The sequence below is a fragment of the Leptonychotes weddellii genome, chromosome 6 (assembly GCF_054177405.1).
Source record: "Leptonychotes weddellii isolate Sample4059 chromosome 6, ASM5417740v2, whole genome shotgun sequence".
NCBI classification, from domain to species: domain Eukaryota; kingdom Metazoa; phylum Chordata; class Mammalia; order Carnivora; family Phocidae; genus Leptonychotes; species Leptonychotes weddellii.
Window position 1 is genome coordinate 44,838,085 of NC_138374.1, and position 19,008 is coordinate 44,857,092.

Consider the following 19,008-nt stretch of genomic DNA (forward strand, 5'->3'; position numbering starts at 1 on the left):
CTCCCTTTAAAAATATTTTGCTCTCATAATATTCTGACCAGCTAGGTGCTTTTATTTCTATTTTGCAGGCACTTTGCTTATCCAGTATATCCAGACATTATTAGAAAAACATCCAGTCATTTAGATTTCCTCCCTTTCGGTTGCAGATAGGTTCTGTAGTATCCACGGCTATATGATGCTATCATTTTTCTTTACTTCAGTTGAATGGAATGGGATGCAAAACTTTACTGTCTATTCCATAATTAGAAGTGTTCTCAGTATCTAAACATCATCCATTACTATATCCATTCTTGTTCTTTTAGAATAAGAGAGGACAAGAGAAAATTAGGGCATCTTGAGGGTTATCATCTTTAAGCAGATGGATAACTAGGAGTTATTTCTCCACAGGCAGAGGAACTTACCCTCAGCAGATAGGGTCAGGCTCCATGATGCCACTACCCCCTCAGGGGCCCCAGAAGCACTCCTGGGGATTAGTAATGTCCCGTATGACCGTCTTTACAGAGCAGGGTTAGATACAAGTTGGACAGGTCAGCTTCCTCTGAATTTTCCCAGACCATTCAACAAACACATTAAATTTTTCTGGGGCAGTTTCACCTCCTCTATAAATCAGTCAACCCTCATTGTTTTTGAAAAAGCTCCATGCCAGGGTCTGTAGATAGTAGATGCTACATCATATGTTTTTTTGTTGTTTTGTTTTGTTTCTTACCTCTCCAAGGATGTTGCAGTTCTTCTGGAGAAGTAAGGTGGTATGGCAGGAAGGATATTGGGTCTCTGTCCCAACACTTCCACTTAGCTACATGATCTTGCGTAGGTTTCTGAGCCTCTACTTCTCAGAAGTCTGCAAAATGAGGATTATAACGAACGGTCTACTTTATTTTGCCATGTTGTAAGGACCAAATGCAATAGTGTGTGCAAGCTCTATACAATGCCAGGTATTATTATATTGGATTAGATGAGAATCAGTATTATAAGACAGTTTGGAATGCCTTGCTCCTAATGCTATAGGAATTCAGAGATTGGAGAGATCAGTGAGGCCACGAGTAATTTACTGAGCTGTGCCTTTCTGTTGGCTTTGAGGGTTGCCTAAGGTTTAAACACAAAGATGGAGGAGCATTTGAAGAGGCCACAGCAAAAGCATAGATTTAGAATTAGGAACATGTGGGTCACATTCATGAAATAAGGAAGGTAGCAGCTCATAGTAGCAAAGGGCTTGGCGTGGAGCAGATGGTAGAAAATAAAATGGGACATGTAGTGAGGCTGGGTTTCAGAGGTTCATCACAGTCAGTGTTAGAGCTGATGTATGATGCAGGAGGGAGCCATGATAGTAGATGAATGACATCTTTTAATTAAATTAATCTGGCAACATTGCAGAGGTGAGACTAGGAGAAGAGTCTGGAATCATTAAACTTACTGTATTGATTCATGTCTGTGGTGCTATCTGGTGGTCCATAATCCTGGTGGGAATTGAGAAGGCTCCATCCAATTTAAAAAGGGACTAGCCACAAGAGTGAGGAGAATTCAGATGTTAGAAATTATTTCACAAAGTGCTATTTTGTTCCTCAGTTAGTCCCTTCCCTCTCATGTGGTTATTTATTAAATCATCTCAGATATTTGCTGCTGCTGTTGATGTCCCTAAACTGCTTAACATTTTGTTGTCTCATAAATGATGGTCTCCGTAACCTCTCCCCATCTATACTTCATTTTTCCTTTTAATCTTAAACTAAAGATGTGCTTCTCAGGCACTCTGTTAATTAGAATCTCGGTGGTGAAGCTCACATAGTGGTGGTGTAATTACTTCTCTGTATCGTCTTAATTTTTTTCCCCCTTGTTCCCACCTGGAAGTGAAAATATCTGTTCAACATCTTGATCTCAGCAATTAGTTAAGTGGTTTGCAGCTGGTTATCTGGGGGTGGGCTCAAACGTTTAATCATCTCTGCTCAGGTCTGAATGGGAATCTTCTTGAGAAGCAACACCTGTAATTAGTGTGTAGTTGCAAGAAAGTGCTTCTGGAACAGTGGTTCTCAAAATTTGGTCCCCAGATAAGCAGCAGTATCTGGGAAGCTGTTAGAAATGTAAATTCCCAGGGCCCCACCCCAGCCCTACTAAATCAGAAACTCTGGAAGCGACCTGTCAATGTTTTAATAAGCCTTCCAGGTACATGCTAAAGTTTGAGAACCACTGTTCTGGAGAAATATCTCCACTAGGTTGAGCAGCCAGACTCAGGGAATTAGGAAAACAGACTTCAGAAAACACCAGAGTTTAGAGGCTGAGAAGACAGGGCAATTACTACCCGCTTGGTGATGATGCAGATATCCAGAGGAACACCTGCTGGAAGTGAGTTTTTTTTGTCCTTAGTCCCTGCCCCTTGAAAGAAAACCTGGCTAGCCATTATTTGCCCTGTGCTTTGGAAAGACAAGGTCTTAGGTCAGTTTCAGGAAGGACTATTGGATCTTCCCGCTCAGGGGTCTTCATTGGATATTATGTTGTTAAATAGATGAAGAAAGAGATATATTTGCCATTCTGAGTGAGTCTCCTTTTCCTCTATAGATGTCTAAATACTAAAGATGCGCTTATTGGATGGTCAAGAGGAAGTTAGACGACTCTCCTACACTGAATATTTAAAACACAAGCAGCTCTTTATTGAGGTTCTTTTGAAGGTGTCCCAATCATAGAGTCCTGGTGAAAACACTAAACTTGTCTAAGGTTTTAGTATCACATTTGACCCATGGACTGTGGGAGTCTAAGAATGAGGAGTCCATCAGCTAACCAATTATCTTGTGTCCTCTAATTGGTAAATCATTAGTTTAACCAGGAACAATTTAGGGAAAGTCCATTTACTACTGCCAGGATCAGAACCAGTATCCCTATTTCAGTTCTTAAAACTCCACTTTTTTTTTCTATTGGCAACATATATCCACATACAGCTTATTCGGACGTGGGCATGCCTCGTAAGAACGGCAATCCAAATTTAAGTGTGTACTTCGGAGTCAGTTTCTTTTGTGTTAAAAAAAAGTGATTTCTAGCTCTTGAAACTTCTGTGTATCTAGACAGGGAACTCTCTTATTGCACATGAGAAGGAGAAGCAGTTTGTATTTCATTTTCTACCCTACAGTGAGCATTAATCATTAAGATAACAATCTCTTTGGGAGGAAAATAAATCCTGGCTGATATGGCCAGCCCTTTTATTGTTGAATTATATATTTTCTTTTTATAAGATCAGTGAACTTCTCTGTGGGTTGTTTCCATTTAGGGAATGAAATGATGGGGCTTTAGAATCTCCACTCTGTGGTCTCTGATTGTGTGAGTTTGTAGACTGCAGGCACTCAGAAGATTTATCTCAGAGGGGATCCTGATAAACAGTTCTATTGCCACTTGAGAAAACTAGGCAGGACATTTCTCCTTGGACTCTCGTGGCAAGCAGGAAAGAGCTAAAAGGGATAGAAAACAGATTTCCCCATCACTCTGGTCCTGCCTGGGTCACAGAGGCTGGGCCTCTTTTATCCCAGAGTTTTCTGCTTCTCTTCATCTCTTATATCTTAACAGAGCGTACCCATATCATTGGCAAGCTTCAGCCAGAGGACAATCTGCTAGCACCAGCAGCATAGTGTACTCCTTTTCTTTTTTCAGCCTAAAGTCTAGGACTCAAGGAATACTATGAAACAGTGGTTAAATCAGTTCAAAATTTTTGAAAGAGTATTAAGGAAAAGGTTTGATATGGTTTCAGCTCTGTTCTCTGTAAATCAGGGATGCTGTTGAGGTATATTTTTCAACACAGTGTCCTTTAGCAGAAAGCCCTCTCATTGCTGCCTTTGCATATGGGCAATAGAGGAGGGAACAGCAGGAATTACAAGGAAGGAAAGGATCAATGGGAAGAAGTTGCTACAGTCTGATTCGTTACGTTCTTTTGAACATATGGAGGAAAAGGCCATTTATGCGGAACCAAAATATCCTCAATGGCATTGAGCTAACATCTTTTCCCCCACTATCCCATTCCCTTCCACAGCCTAGCAAATGTTTTACCTATTAGATAGATTTTAAGTTTACTACAAAATTTACTGCAAAGGCCATGGAATTAATGGGAGCTAGGAAATTCACAGGACATCCAAATATATTGTGTGGGCAATAGTAAGGTTATTGTTTGACCTTGGTGAAGTGATAGTGGGTTTTCCATAGTAGACTTGGGAACCAAGACTTTCTCTCTGTCCCTTTGACTATGACTCTCAATCTTGATGAATATGAATTTAAATGCACAGTTAAGTCACTCCTGGTACAAGTAAAAACATGAGTGCAGCATTTACCAACAGAGCTTCCCACCCTCACTCTTGATCACTCTCTTACACACACACACACACACACCATTCATTTATCAGTAGCACATCATACCAGTGGCTTATGTAGCACAGAGATGCATTGTCTCTTCCCTTGGAATCTGTAGTGGATTTCTGGTCAACCTAGTTCATGTACTTCTTTTCACTGTGACTAGAGAAGCTAAGAACTCTGACACCTGTGGACCTTGTGGGTCTTGTTTTTGACATGAAACAAAACACCATCCTGGCTTGGGGATTGCAGAAGTGTCTCTTATTAACTCTAGGTCTGGATTTTCCTTTTTTCATTTAAATTAATACCCAAGTAGGGGAGGAGGTAAAGAGCAGTGGTTTAGCTTTTGTGCTCATCACTCCTTCCAGCATTGGACTAAGCAAATTCCATGCTGTCTTCCCTCCCACTTCCCCACCTTAGCAAAAACCTAGGAGTTGTCATTTCCTTTATAAAAGAAATGTTTTTCAGCATTTGCTTTTCCTTTAGTCTGCTTAGTTGGTAAATGCAAATGTAGGTAACCTGCTCCTCCTCCCCCCCATGCTTGTCTGGAGGTTTTCCCACCTATTTGTGATCTAGGAGATGACAAAGGGCATGTTTGACTTGTAATAGAGATGAAGAATGGATAAATTCAGTGCATGTAATATGATTGGAGAGTCCCATAGACCGACCCACCATGCCTCTATGTGGGCCCTGCATTCCCATACTGCACAGATTCCTGCCTGTTGAACAACCAAGCATTGTCCTCGCAGAAGTACAACTATACTAACTGGTATTGCGTATAGCAATTCCCAAAGTGGTGGTACTCGGAAATCCTCCATCCTGCACTTCTCAAGCTAGCCCTCTCCTGGCCCAAAGGTCCACGTTGCTTTCCATCCAGGGAAAGTATTTTGCTTCTCCCCATACTCCCTCCCCTTTCCCCACCTCATCCTCTTTATGTTTCTGGCCTGAGTGTTACCATTTGCTTACTGATAACAGTCTACTATGAATTTTCATTCACAGCTTTGAGATGCTTATGAGGCTTTCCTGCTTCCCACCCAGCCCCAAACTTGGGACTTTTCACACACTGATCCTCTGATCAGTTTGACATGGGAAAGCCCATGGAAGCCATGTACCAGTTTGTATAGCAGTACCCTTTTAAAAAACTGTCTACTCTTGAACAAAGTAGAGTGTGCTGGGGGTTCGAATTGGCTGCTTGACACACACAAAGCCAATTAACTTGCATGCCAAAAAAAAAAAAAAAATTAACCCTTAGAGTACTGCTTCAACATTTTGGTTTAATGGTCTTGAACTTTACCAGTTGAGCAATCCTTCTTTCTCCAGATCAGAGTGCTATACATCAAGTCCGTACTTAGTCTAGCCAGAACATCAACCAGGATCCTCTCCTCCACAGCTTTCCTGAGATGCTCCTGGGTCCTTTATTATTCATCAACCGATGGCTTTCAAGAGGTCTCAAACACAGCCACTGAGTTTAACTGAAAATGGGCTCTACTTCTAATGTGCTAGAGGGTGTGAGGGACTATTTTGAGCTTTGGTATATGTCCTCTAAAAGAAAGAAGTCAGTTCTTTAAGGGTTAATGTGAAATTAAGGAATTTGATGGTCTCTCCTGCTTGTCCTTCCTCCAAGGTATCTGCATGATCCTTTTTAGATTCTTAGCTCAACTGTTGAATGATGATAAAAATAATATATATATATATATAAATATATAATTACAAAAACAAATAAAAGAATAAAAGACTGAATGGTTGAATGGAAAGACCCCTTGGCCATGCTTGCTTGATCATCACAGAGGGTAGAAAGACCAAATGTTTTAGTCAATAAAGATTCATTTTGTCCTCTACCCCAAGCACCACTACCACACAATATGTGCAAGACGTGATGATGCTTTTCATTTACCTCTTGTTTTTTTTTCTTCCTGTCTAATAGCCCAATAGAATCCTGCCAGAATTTCTACAAAGATTTCACATTACAGATCGACATGGCTTTCAACGTGTTCTTCCTTCTCTACTTTGGCCTGCGGGTAAGTCTGATCCCCACAACTCAGTATCATCATGGGGCCGCTTGTACCCAGGGGCCATGCCCCATGAGCATCTGCTCTTGCAGAGATGAAGCCCAGTGTTTCCAGGGGGGACAACAGACCCACATTCTGATTTTCAGTCTCTGAGAGAGTCCTTTCCTTAACTTCACATTTTCAGAAGTGCATGTTAAAATCTTGTTCCAAGGAGGCGACCAGGGATTGAAGTAACTATTATACTTCTACTGGCCGACTGTTTCTCATCTCTCTAAATGCAAATGCGTTGTTGTCTTAAATGGAGAAAAAAAAAACTCTTAAAATTATGTTTATTGGGGCTCACTTAGTTGAATCCTGAGAGAACAGTTGTGAGGCTTGAATCGAGGCGGTAGGTTGGTAGAATTTGGGGGCTTGGAGGATTTGTAGTCGAGCCTGTCTATGAGGGGAGCTGTACAGAATGTGTGTTACGGAGATTGTGTGTCCATGTGTGTGTGAGTGGATGCGTACATCTATGCTTTACTTAAGTCATATTTCTGTTAGAGTCTAATGGAAGTGAGACCACTCAAACTTTCCTATGATGCTATTGAAAACCACAGGAAAAGAGATTGCCTGATATTTCTCCAAGGTTAACATAGTCTACAGTCATTCTCTACAAGAGACTGTATAACCGAATTCTAAGACAGAAATAGCCTGTGATTGGTATAGATATGAGAAGGACATAGCATCTCCCTCCAGGCCCCTGTGAAAAACCAAAACATAGCCTTTGGCAAAAGCATATACTTCGAATGCCAGCATCGTGCCTCTCATGTTTTTCTCCTTTCCTCTCTCCCCAGTTTATTGCAGCCAACGATAAGCTGTGGTTCTGGCTGGAAGTGAACTCTGTGGTAGATTTCTTCACGGTCCCCCCAGTGTTTGTGTCTGTGTACTTAAACAGAAGTTGGCTTGGTAAGTCGACCTCTCTTCCTTTCTTCCCACTGGTTCCCAAGCTGTGGTGGATCAGAGGCCTGCACTGTCCCCACAGAAGGAAAGTTTTATGTATTCGTGTGCACAACTCTTGGAGTTTTGGGAGTTGGTGGTGACAGTTCTCTTTGGAGCACTCAGCCAGGAGGATGTGCTGCCCAGTTAGGGCTTCAGGGAAGGCAGTTTTATCATAATTGAAACCTAGCAGTCACACTCTCCTAGTCGGGACCTCTGCCTCCATGGTTCTGTCATTTTCATTCAACCTGCAGTTAGGACTGGACAGAGAAGCCCGTGGGGACGAGGCCAGATTTCCAAGTAGCTGCTTCAAGTGCCCTAGAAGGCCTGCCTGCCAGACTTACTTCTGTCTGCTTCTTAGTTTTAAGCAGAGTGGGTCCTACCTGGTTTATTTATGGTTATGAGTTCCTCTGTGGGGCAGGGGAGCATCAAGCATCACGAGCCACCTTCTCCTTGAAGGAGATGGAGCCCCCTTCCTGTGTTAAAGGATGAGCTTTTGCTGGTGCTCTGTTCACATCTCACCTGCTGTATCTGCTCAGCAGGTCACTTCTTGCCTTGGGACCAGGACACTTTGTTGGGAGAAATAACTAGCTCAGACGATGGTCATGGGAGCCAGGGACAGAAAGAGGCAGCTTCGAGCTTCTCTTGGTTGCACTGAATAGTTCTCTCAGAATGTTCCTGCTACTGCAGGGATACAGGGGAAAAGGAAGGCTGAAAAGGGACCCAGAGGACTATTTCTGGGTTCCTTGCAATCATGCCTTCTCCCTGGGATGCTCAGTGTTAACAGACTTCCATCTTTCCTTCATGTCCCTTTGCCCCAAACGTGGATGCACATAGATATGATGGAGCGGTGGTGGTCTTCGTAAAAATAAGTGTGTCCATCACATTGCACTGCAGTTTGATTTTCTTACTAACAAATGATGGGTGTCCCTTCAGCTCTATAATAATTCATTTTATTGGAGTTACACAAAATTCTACAAATTGTTATATCATGGTTCCTCTGGCCATAACCCTAAGGATGGACCACCTGATTGTTTCCTTTTTGCGCTGTAAATGATGGTTTAGTAAACACCCTCATCCACCTATCTGTACAGTTCTGTTTCTCTAGATGGTTCCAGGTTCCTGGAAGAGGAATCGCTGGATCAAAGAATGCGTATATTTTAGTTCGTACAGATATTGATGGCTCATTTTTCCAAAATGTTGTGCCAAGATATGCTTCCTCTAGCAATATGTTTTTGATGTCCTTGCTAGCTCTGTGATTTATTATATGCCTAGTATCAAGTATTTAAAAAAAGAAGCACCCTTTCTATATGATGTATGCAGTAATCATGTATGCACATATCAGTGTGTATCTCTGTGTGTGTATCCCACAAAGATTCTATTTTTGACGAGTTTTCTCATTAGAATTCTATTCACTCGCTCAGTGGAAAAGTTTTTATCCTTGATTTGAGACATGCTGGCTTAGATTGGGTTTTCCAGCCGGCATGATGGGACTGTCAGAGCCACCCACAAATCTTGAGAAGTGTTCTGAGTGTGACCTGAATGTGCCCTGGTGCTGAGGGTCCCAGCTACCTCAGCTGGGTTGTTAACTGGCTTTGTGACCTGGGGAGCTCACTTTCCTTCATTCAGCCTGTTGTTTTTCATCTGTAAAGTAAAGGTTAGGTTAGATGATTTGATTTTTCCAGTACTTTCAGCTCAGGATGCCTCTAAGACTCTTGCATTGTTCATGGGAAGTTTGGGATCTAGGTTGTGGGGAAGGACTGGGAAGTTAGTGAAATCAAATCATCAACATTTCTGAGGCAAAATTACATATAGGCTGCTAACCAGGGCTCGTCCTAGACCATCCTGTTGTGAAGAGTATGCACACACATGCACACACACCCATGTGCATGCACACACCCTGAAAAACTCCGGACAGACAAGGAAAAAAGAAAGGGGAAGAGGGAAGAAGAGAGCAAGAGAGAGGGAGGGAGGAAGGAAAGGAAGAAGGAAGGTAGGAAAGGAATCTGCCTTTTCTTCCCGCCTGTGTTCTAATTACTCTGTGCACTACAACAACCATTTTGCTTTTCTGGACCCTCAGTTTTTCCTTCTGAAAAGTGGGAGGTTTGGACTTAAAATACCTTCTAGTCTTCACATTTCAGGAATCGGAATTTTATGTCAGGGTCCATTCTCTCTTGGTCCCTCGTGGTCCTAGATGATTGAGGAGACCCCTTCAGGACTGTGGTGGAGACACCCCTCCTGCGCAGCAAGCAGGTCTCACCCCAGCTAAGGGTGTGGAGCTGAGTCTCCTTGTGAGACTGAAAGCGTCTTTGTGTCAGGAGAACTTGGATGTTAAAAATTCATGTCTTTTTGTGAATGATTTAATCCTGATTTTTGGAGTTGTGTTCTTGTCTAGTGAAAATCCACTAGAGTGAATAGGAAAAGAAGAAAAAGGAAAAGGAGGAAAAATGAGATACACTCTTACATCAATTGTGGTTGCTCTTCAAAAAATACGCTCTAAAGCGTGCTTCAATTTGTTGATTAATTGAACAATATTTATTAAACACCTACTATGTGCCAGATAATTTTTCAGATGATTAAGAAACAACAGGGAATAATGGGGTGCTGGGTGGCTCAGTCGGTTGAGCATCCAACTCTTGATTTTGGCTTAGGTCATGATCTCAGGATCTTAGGATCAAGCTCTGCTTTGGGCTCCACATTGGGCATGGAGCCTGCTTAAGATTCTCTCTCCCCCTGCCCCTCCCCACACTAAAAAAAAAAAAAAAAGAAACAACAGTGAATACAATAGGCAGTGTCCTACCCTGTGACATTGCAGTGGGGGAAGAACAGGAAAAAAACGAACCTAATAAATAAGCAAATATGTAGTACATTAGGAAGCACAAGTGTGTTGAAACTGAAAACAGACCAACAAACTTTTGGACTATGAAATAATAAAAATAACAACAGGAAATAACCTTTCTCCTCTTATAGGAGAAGGCACCTTCAATGAAATACTTTGGGTTCTTTAGTAACTAAGCCCCTTGGGTGAGATCCACCCCTGGGCTGCCTGTTACGGAAGAGAATTCAGTATAATAATATTTCAAGGAGGCTCCCGTGTCTGATTTAATACACGGGTTTATTACATCATGAAACAATTATTGTGCCGACGAGCTGCCAGAGATAAAACGAACATTCCCACGAGGTATGGCTTACAAAGTAGGAGGAATAATCCCATTAAGTGGGGGCATTTCAGGAAGTGCTGCCCTCCTCCTGGAAAACGAAAAGGTACTACCTTTACTGGCAGAGGTTTGGTATAAGATGAGGAAGCTGCAGTCTGTTCTCTTCTCTCGCACACGCCTGCTGAGCCCTGCATAGCTGAAACCATGTGGGTACAAAACAGAATGAGTGCCGTCACCCCCACCCTTACCTTCTCTGGAGCATAACACCCACCACGCTTGATTTCTTATCATCATATATAGTTGCGTATTATATAGCATAGTATTCATGTACTTTATGGTATATATTCTCTTAGTGCATCTGACGGCATATTACTAATAACAGCTAATTCCAGCTCGACTATGTGCTGGGCGCTCTGATAAGCCCCTTATACACATGAACTCACTTAATTCTCAGAGCAGACCTGTGAGCTGGGAATTATTTTCCCCCATTTCGAAGATAAGGAAACAGGCTCAGAGATGTTCATTCCTGTCCAAGGTCGCATAGCCTGGGAGTGGCAGAAGGGATGATTTGCCTCCAATTTGGTCTGACTTTATGTCCATATTCATGCTGCTCTTCTGCCTCTGTCCTTACCCTTAAAAGATTGGGGGGTTTGAGGACTGGGTTGGTGTGACTGAGCTGGTTTTGCTCATTTCTGTTGGCACCCCTCCATCTCTCCTTACTCAGAGAGCTTCACTTCAGGCAGGCAGGGAGGGGAAGAGATCTTATTTAAGAACACACATCCTCATGCCTCCTCCTCTCCTTCCCACTCCTCCTTGTCCACCTCCAGTTTCTAGAGTTGCCACTAGGACCCAGGAAACACAGAGAGCTTGTGTGGTGTCTCCTGATTCCCAAGGTACCTTAGCACCTTGGCGATCAGATCTGCTTTACCTGAGAGAGAGGGAGAGACTAGGGGCTTCCACACATGCGGTCAATGGAGCGGAGTGGGTCAAGCCAAGCTCTGGGTTACAACCTCAATTCACAGCTTGGCTTGGCCAATGGGTCACTTTGAGCAAGGTCATTTTACCTGTCTTAAACTCAGTTTTCCACCTGTCCAATGAATGGGGGTAATCGTAGTACTCACCTCATAGGGTTGTTGAGGGGATTCAGTGAGGCAGTCAGTAAAGTACCACGTACATAGGACGAGCTTCATGATTATCCCTGGCTTGTCTTTCTAACCTACCTATCATATTTTAAAGTACTGAGGAAGAAAACAAACCAGAACAGAACCAAAAATAAGGCAGTGGGATGTGAGGACATCCACGTCGGCAGGCGGCAAGTCGCTGCTAATTTTAATTCCTGTTCCCACACACCAGCTTATTCATTTTTGTTTCTCTCACAAAATCCTTATCCTACCTAACTAAAATAAATGTACCTTGAAATGAGAGATGTATTTTATTTTGAGAGTAGAATAACATGCTCTGGGGAGAACTCTTCTGTCTGTCTCCTTTGGGGAACTGTATCCGCAAGGTAGGTCAACAGGCTGTCCTCCTTTGTGTCTTGATTTATGTGGTTTTGTTGAGGGTCATTTTGTGTGGTTAAGAGAAGAGAGTAGAGAAAAAAATAATGATGCGCTTACTGGCCACTCATCTCACTAGCTTTTATTGAGCGCTTACTGTGTGCTCAGCACTAAGATGAGGGGAGCATGTCTGGCCACCCTCTTTCCTAGTCTTGCTATGATTTCCAGCATTGTCCCTCTTCTCTGGCTAATGAAGTCAGGGGACGGTAAGGAGCCCCAGACTTTGAACCCAGGGTGGAAAAACTGTAAACAGTAAACCTACCTGCTCTTGTAACCCATGTTAGACTTTAGTGCCTTCGGCAAACAGTACTACAAAATAGAAAACGCTCCTAAAAAATAGAAAAATGAGTAGTGCCCAGCCACAGGGCAATTAAAATAATTGAGGATATCTGCTTATAACTATATGCCGGGCAGTTCCTTTTTGTGTCAAAAGGTGATAAAAACAGGACTGTAAAAAAAAAAAAAGTAGAGGTCCTTAAAAACAACAACAATAACAACACCAAAAGGACAAACGTAGTTCCTGTTTGAGACTGAGGTTTGAATCTAGATTTGGAACCAAAATAAACACACATGCAGCAACAGCAGGTAACACTGCCCGCTGTATAATTAAGTCCCAAATTGCCAGGTACAGGCTGTCAGGGCCTTGGGAGTTCACAGGAGAAAGAGCTCATGTGGGTGGAAGAACGTAAGGAGGCTTCTGCAAGATGCCAGCCCAGCCGAGGGTGGGTGCAACGGACGGAGCCGGGAGCCACGCGCACTTCTTGGGGGAGAGGAGCCCAGCCTACCCTGTGTGGAGGATGGCAGGTGCCCACCAATGATCATGCCGTCCTAGATCAGAAAGCGCCCTTCCCCGTGCCGGGCATCAGCCCCCCAACCGTGCAAGACGGATGTATTCATTTCCCCTTGTGGCAGGAACAAATGAGTGCCTTAACACACATTTATTTCGTAGGCTTGTGTAGGTTAGAAATCGACATAGGTATCTCTGGGCCAAGGTGCAAGTGTGTTCAGGGCTGTGCTCCTTTCTGGAAGCTCGGAGGAAGGGTCCATTTCCTTGCCTTTCTCAGCTTCCAAGGCCACCCACATTCCTTGGCTCCCGGCCCCTGCTTCCAGCCTCGGGGTGGGTCCTCGTATTGTTTCTCCCTGATCTTGCTGTCTGTCATTACCTTTCTCGGACTTTCCCTCCTGTCTCCCTCTTCTACTTCTAAGGACCCTTGTGATTACATTGGGGTGCCACCTGGATAATCCAAGCTAATCTCCCCATATTAAGGTCAGCAGATGAGCAACCTTAATTTGTCTGCTACTTTGATTGCCTTTTGCTATGTAAATTACCAGAGTCCCAGGTTCTGAGGATTACCATGAATGTTTCCGGGGGCCATTTTTCTGCCAAAGGGGAATTATTATTAATATTCTCATTTCGCCAGAGAAGAAACTGAGGCCCAGAGGAGTTAAATAACTTGCCCCAAATCATAGAGCCAGTGGCTCTGCTCAGTCTTCTGAGTCCAAAAGTTCTGGCAGGCATTCTGAGCCCTCCGTGCCTTTGCCTTGTACTTTTCCAGCGTGTTTTGAAAGGAGACGCTTGGAGAAATCTCATTAGAGCCTGAGACCTTCCCCCTCTCCTCAGTTCCATGTAATGGTTTTGTTTTCCTTCTTTTCCTGGGACCAGGAGAACTACTAGGCAGACGTGCCTGCTCTTCACTCTTCACCCATTTGTTCTGGACGCCCCTTCCTATGTGGCTGCAGCAACTGAGGGGAACATGTTAGGTCTGCAACGTCCCCTGCTTAAAAGCTTCCTTTCCTTTGAATTCATGCTTTCTTGCCTTTTTTTTTTTTTTACTTTAAAGAGTGGAGAGAAACCGGAATTTTAGAATGCCACCTGAGGTGATGAGGTGTGACGTATGTCACCATTTTCCCAGGGCAGGCAGCGTGTGGGGTCACAACAAGGCTTTTCCTCTGCAAGTACTTGGTGGTTCTCTCAGGGCTCAGCTGCAGTCTCAGGAGGCCTTCTGTTGCCCTCTACATTGCACAGTGTCTGGCCCCAGGGCCACTCCCTCGCTTGAAGAAACCCACAGCAGCTGAGGTGAGGTGAATAGCCAGCCTTCTGTTGACTAGCCTCTGCATTTGATAAGAATACTCAAGGGCGCCTGGGTGGCTCAGTTGGTTAAGCGACTGCCTTCGGCTCGGGTCATGATCCTGGAGTCCCGGGATCGGGTCCCGCATCGGGCTCCCTGCTCGGCGGGGAGTCTGCTTCTCCCTCTGACCCTCCTCCCTCTCATGCTCTCTCTCATTCTCTCTCTCTCAGATAAATGAAATCTTTAAAAAAAAAAAAAAAGAATACTCAATGGTGAAAGCCTTCGACTGGTTTCTGTTTCCTGACATCAGGAATTTTCAGCGTATTGAAATTTCAAAAAAACAAAACAAAACCAAAAACATAAAAACAGAATGTGATTTGGCCAGAGAGGGTAGGCAGCTGCTGGTGGGCAACTCCAGGCATACAGCCTCAACTCCCAGCCTCCCCTTACCCTTTTTAAAAATCCCTGCCCCCTGGGTCCACCAGGCTGCTAGTTGCTTCTCCTCTTCTGAATGTTGCCTCCTGCTGAGTCAGGAGTGAGTTTCTGCCCCATCTCGCTGGTTGGCGCCTCTCTCCCCATTCAGGCAACAGCCCTAAGTCCACCTCGCATGTGAAGCTTTCACATTCTTCCATTTGGAATGAATTCCCTGAACTTTGTTTCTTTTACTCTTATGATTAGTGCTATAAGAGTGATATGATCATCTGGGTTATATTATCAATTAGAATGCAAGGTCCGTGACAGCCTTGTGCAAGGACATTCACTGTCTTGGTTTTTTTTTTTTTGCTGTGCCCTGGTGCCTGGGACCATGACTGGCACATAATTAGTCCTTGTTGAATGAATGAATATGTTTTCTTACCATGATGATAATAGTGAAAAATTATTGACTGCTTATTAAAAGCAGACACTGGGATCGGCATCTCATAGGCATTATCTGCGTTAATATTCACAGCGGCCCAATGAGTAAATATGGTTGGTCCGATTTTACAATTTAGAGAGCTGGGGATTGGGAGTTAGGTAACTTTCTCAGGTAGTAAATGTGGATCCAGGACTCAGCCCGGTTCAATCTGATTCTGGAGCCCATGCTTTTAAAATTACGAGGCCAGTGGTTCTCAAGGTGTCGTTCCCAGTCTGGCAGAATCGACATCACCTGAAAATTTGTTAGAAGTGCGGATTCTTAGAATGCAACCTAGACACAATGAATCAGAAACTCCCAGAGTTTGATCTGACAATCTGTGTTTTCCATGCCTTCCTGATGATCCTGATGTTCACCCAATTTGGAGAACCACTGTTATAGGCTATTCTGGGATGGTTATAAATTTGGCTGTCTACAAGAATCCCCCAGAGAGGTTTTAAAACTCATGATGTTCAGGCCAATCCTCTAACCAATTAAATCGGAGTCTCTGGGTTGGAGGCAATGACCCGGGCTCAGCATTTTTTTTAACGCTTTCCTGTTGCATCAAAAATGCAGTCAGGTTGAGAACCATGTGTACACATCTTCTGACTGTGAATGTGGAGGTAATTTCTCCCTAGAAGAGTGCTTCCTAATCTTTGTGTGCATGGAAGCACCAGGAGATCTTGATGGAATATGCAGCTTCTGATTCAGGAGGTGTGCGTGGGATCAGAGATGCTACATTTCTATGGGTTTCCAGGTGATGCTCTTGCCTCCAGTCTGGAGAGTGTATTCGAAGTAGCAAGGCTTTCCAGTCTGGACCATGCTGTCCAATAAGGTGGCCACTAGTAACATTGGCCTATTTACATGTAAATTTCTCCGTCATACTAGCCACTTTTCAAGTATCCATTAGCACTATGTGGTTGGTGGCTATGGGGTCGGACAACACAGATAGAGAACAGGTCCATCATCACAGAAGTTCTACTGGACCACGCTGCTCTAGAGTGTGTCTGGTGAGAGAACTTACCCTGAATTTTTATTTTTTGTACGTCTGGGACACTCCTATAAACAGTGGAAGCTTAACAAATGTTTCCTGAAGTGAGTTTTAGTGGAAGAACCAATGGACGGATGTAGAGAAATCATTAGTACATCATCGAAGGGAAACTCCCCACCACCCTATTCAGATTAAATTATTTAAGGCCTCTGTAGGCAAAGAAAAAAAGGCACAAAAGAGGCCCTGGGACTGGCTCCAGCCCTAGCTTCTTCCCCAGGACTCTACTGCATTCTGAAATGGTCTTTTGGGCTCTGAAAAGAAAGGTCTCTGGTTCCCCCTACAGGGCTGTCTTGGACTTTGCTGGATCAGTGTGAGATTAAGTAGGCTGGAGGAGCGAAGGGAGACAATTTGGCTCAAACTCAAGGGGTAGCTGGTCGTTGGTAGAGGTAAGGATAGGCTCACTTTGCATGCCCATAAGGTATTTAGCATCTAATAACTTGACTTGAGTCAACCGCTATGACCATGAACTCCCCATTCTCTCCCCCCACCCCCCACCACCCCGAGAGGGTTCCTGGTTCCATTGCCCAGGGTCTGGAAGGAAGGGCCTTTGAGAGCCACCAGAAGTGACCTGAGGCGGCTGGACACAGATGCTCTAAAGCCCAGAGCCTTCTAAGTAAACCCCTCCCTGTGGTCAGTGGTTTAATTTAAAATAATAACAATAAGAGAAGAAGTGTGGCTTCCCTTTTGGGAGCCAAATGTCTTTGGAGGTGGGGAAAGGGAGAGACGGAGTGTGTGTTCTAAAGAGAAAGTGCTTCCATAACCAGGCTAGTGTTGGATGTGTTGATTTACATGTTTGTGTGTGTGTATGTGTGTGCATGTACAGAAACAATTTATGAATATCCCAGGGAATCTTCCAAACAATACTATGAAATAGGGATCATTTATGGCTCCATTTTCCAGGTGGGGAAACCGAGGCCTAGAGAGGTTCTGTAACTTGCCAAGGGTCACATAGTGAGCCAAGTTTTGGACCCAGGCAATCTACCTCCAAGGTTTATGTTCCTCAGTGTTCTATTATGCTGGCTCTCAAGCTATAAAATTAACTAGCCGTTATAGTTACCCGTACAAAAAATTAGTCTAACAGTTCCGTCTAATCAGACCAAATACTGAATGCTGCTTCCTCCGTGTTCCAGTCTCCTGACAAAAGGTGAGGGACCCCCTAAACAGAATTTCTTTGGTACTTCAAGGTAGGAAAGGAAATTAAGAAGAAAAACAACTCAATCCATTTTTTGGAAAAATTGAATTAATATAATTTCTATAACTTGTGAGCCTTCTAGCTACTTTTTTTAACCTTAAAACATTTGTTCCCCCTTTCCCCAGGCCCCGTTTTCTGAGCCTCTTGGTTTATTCTCTGCAAGTACCAAATAAATAAAAATAATCTGTTACCACCATGAGTCCATACTGAAATAGTGTCATGATAGAGATTATGGGCTCTGCTCTTTGCCTGAGCTTATTTTGGGGCGGGGGGGGGCACGGTGGTGGGTGGTCCTCAGTGGCGTCATGCACCTTGGGAATGGCACTGGGACCGGATGGCTATAGTGTGGCAAGAGAAATGAACTCATTGAATTCTGACCCTTTGACTGGACTCTGAAGGAAGGCAGCTCCAGCAAAATGGCATGCTGCAAGTTTAGCTGGTTTTCGGGGAGCTAATTGCTGACCTGGTAGCCACTGCTGTGGCTGAAACTACTCCTAGAGAACTTATTCCTCCATAAGAGATTTCCAGTTGTATTCCCTTGATATTGCTTTGTCAGGACATGCTTTAAATAAGATGCCCTCTGCAGGTAGCTGGGATTCTAAATCCTCATTGACGTGTACAGCTCTGTTATATGCCAAATTGGAAATAACACCTCAAAATGAATGTCTTCAAGGAACAAATTCAGCAGTAGGTTTTCATAGATACCAAAACCTCTCCAGATGGCTGTACTTCATCTGGGGTATTATTGGAACAGCCTGCTCAAGCAACCTAAATTTCTAGGACTGGACGTATATTTACCTTTGCATCATCTTCAAAAAATAGATGCCTTGATGCTTCTCGATGAGATAGGGCCATGATGGATTGACTTGGCCAGCAAACTGGATAGGGAGAAAATGAACACGGCGGGGGGGGCAGTTATTTTTTCTATAGCAATAAGAGAAGAAGTGTGGCTTCCCTTTTGGGAGCCAAATGTCTTTGGAGGTGGGGAAAGGGAGAGACGGAGTGTGTGCTCTAAAGAGAAAGTGCTTCCATAACCAGGCTAGTGTTGGATGTGTTGATTTACATGTTTGTGTGTGTGTATGTGTGTGTATGTGTGTGCATGTACAGAAACAATTTATGAATATCCCAGGGAATCTGAAATAGGGATCATAGTATTGATCATACTACTGCGCTTACTCAACTGAACACCTACTATGTGCAAGCCACCGATTCCTAAGAGTGGCTCACTAATAGGGAAAACCTAGATCTTGCCTTTAAGATGTTGATCATTTAATTGGGTGGGTACTTTATAAGGAAGAATAATCAATGTATAAGAATTCAGAGGAGGAACAGAAGGAGGAACGTCGGCCAGCCCAACCCAGGGCAGATGGCAGGTATCAAAAAAGTTAGCGTGTTCTTCCTGGGGGCAGGGCCACTATGGTGTGGTCTGCGAGTCAGCACATCTAGGAGCTCCTTAGAAATGAAAATTCTCAGGCCCAACCCCACACCTGTAGACTCCTTGGGGGGTAGGACTAAGGAATTTGGTTTAATAAATTATCCAGGTGATTCTTACACATGCTAAAGTGCATATTAGCTACATTAATACACGAATGTAGATTCCAATACCCTTGGCAGTATGTTAGAATCACCTGGGCAGCTTTGAAACCTCCCCTCGGCCAGATTATACTTCAGATCAAGTACATCAGGATCACTGGGGTGGAACTCAGCCATCAGAATGTTTTAAAGTTCCTGGGGTAATTCCAATGTGTAGCCAGGATTGAGAAGCCCTGCAGTGGTGGTTCTTCACTCA

General features: G+C 43.7%; 1 protein-coding gene across 17 annotated transcripts in view; it reads left to right on the top strand.

The window, feature by feature from the left end:
- KCNMA1 (potassium calcium-activated channel subfamily M alpha 1) overlaps positions 1-19,008 on the top strand; it is a 712,149-nt gene that overhangs the window by 401,885 nt on the left and 291,256 nt on the right. For all 17 annotated transcript variants that reach the window (XM_081824040.1, XM_081824024.1, XM_081824023.1 and 14 more), the window contains exons 4-5: positions 6,242-6,335; positions 7,160-7,271. In XM_081824040.1, the coding sequence (XP_081680166.1) occupies positions 6,242-6,335; positions 7,160-7,271 (206 nt within the window). The remainder of the gene's footprint in view (positions 1-6,241; positions 6,336-7,159; positions 7,272-19,008) is intronic.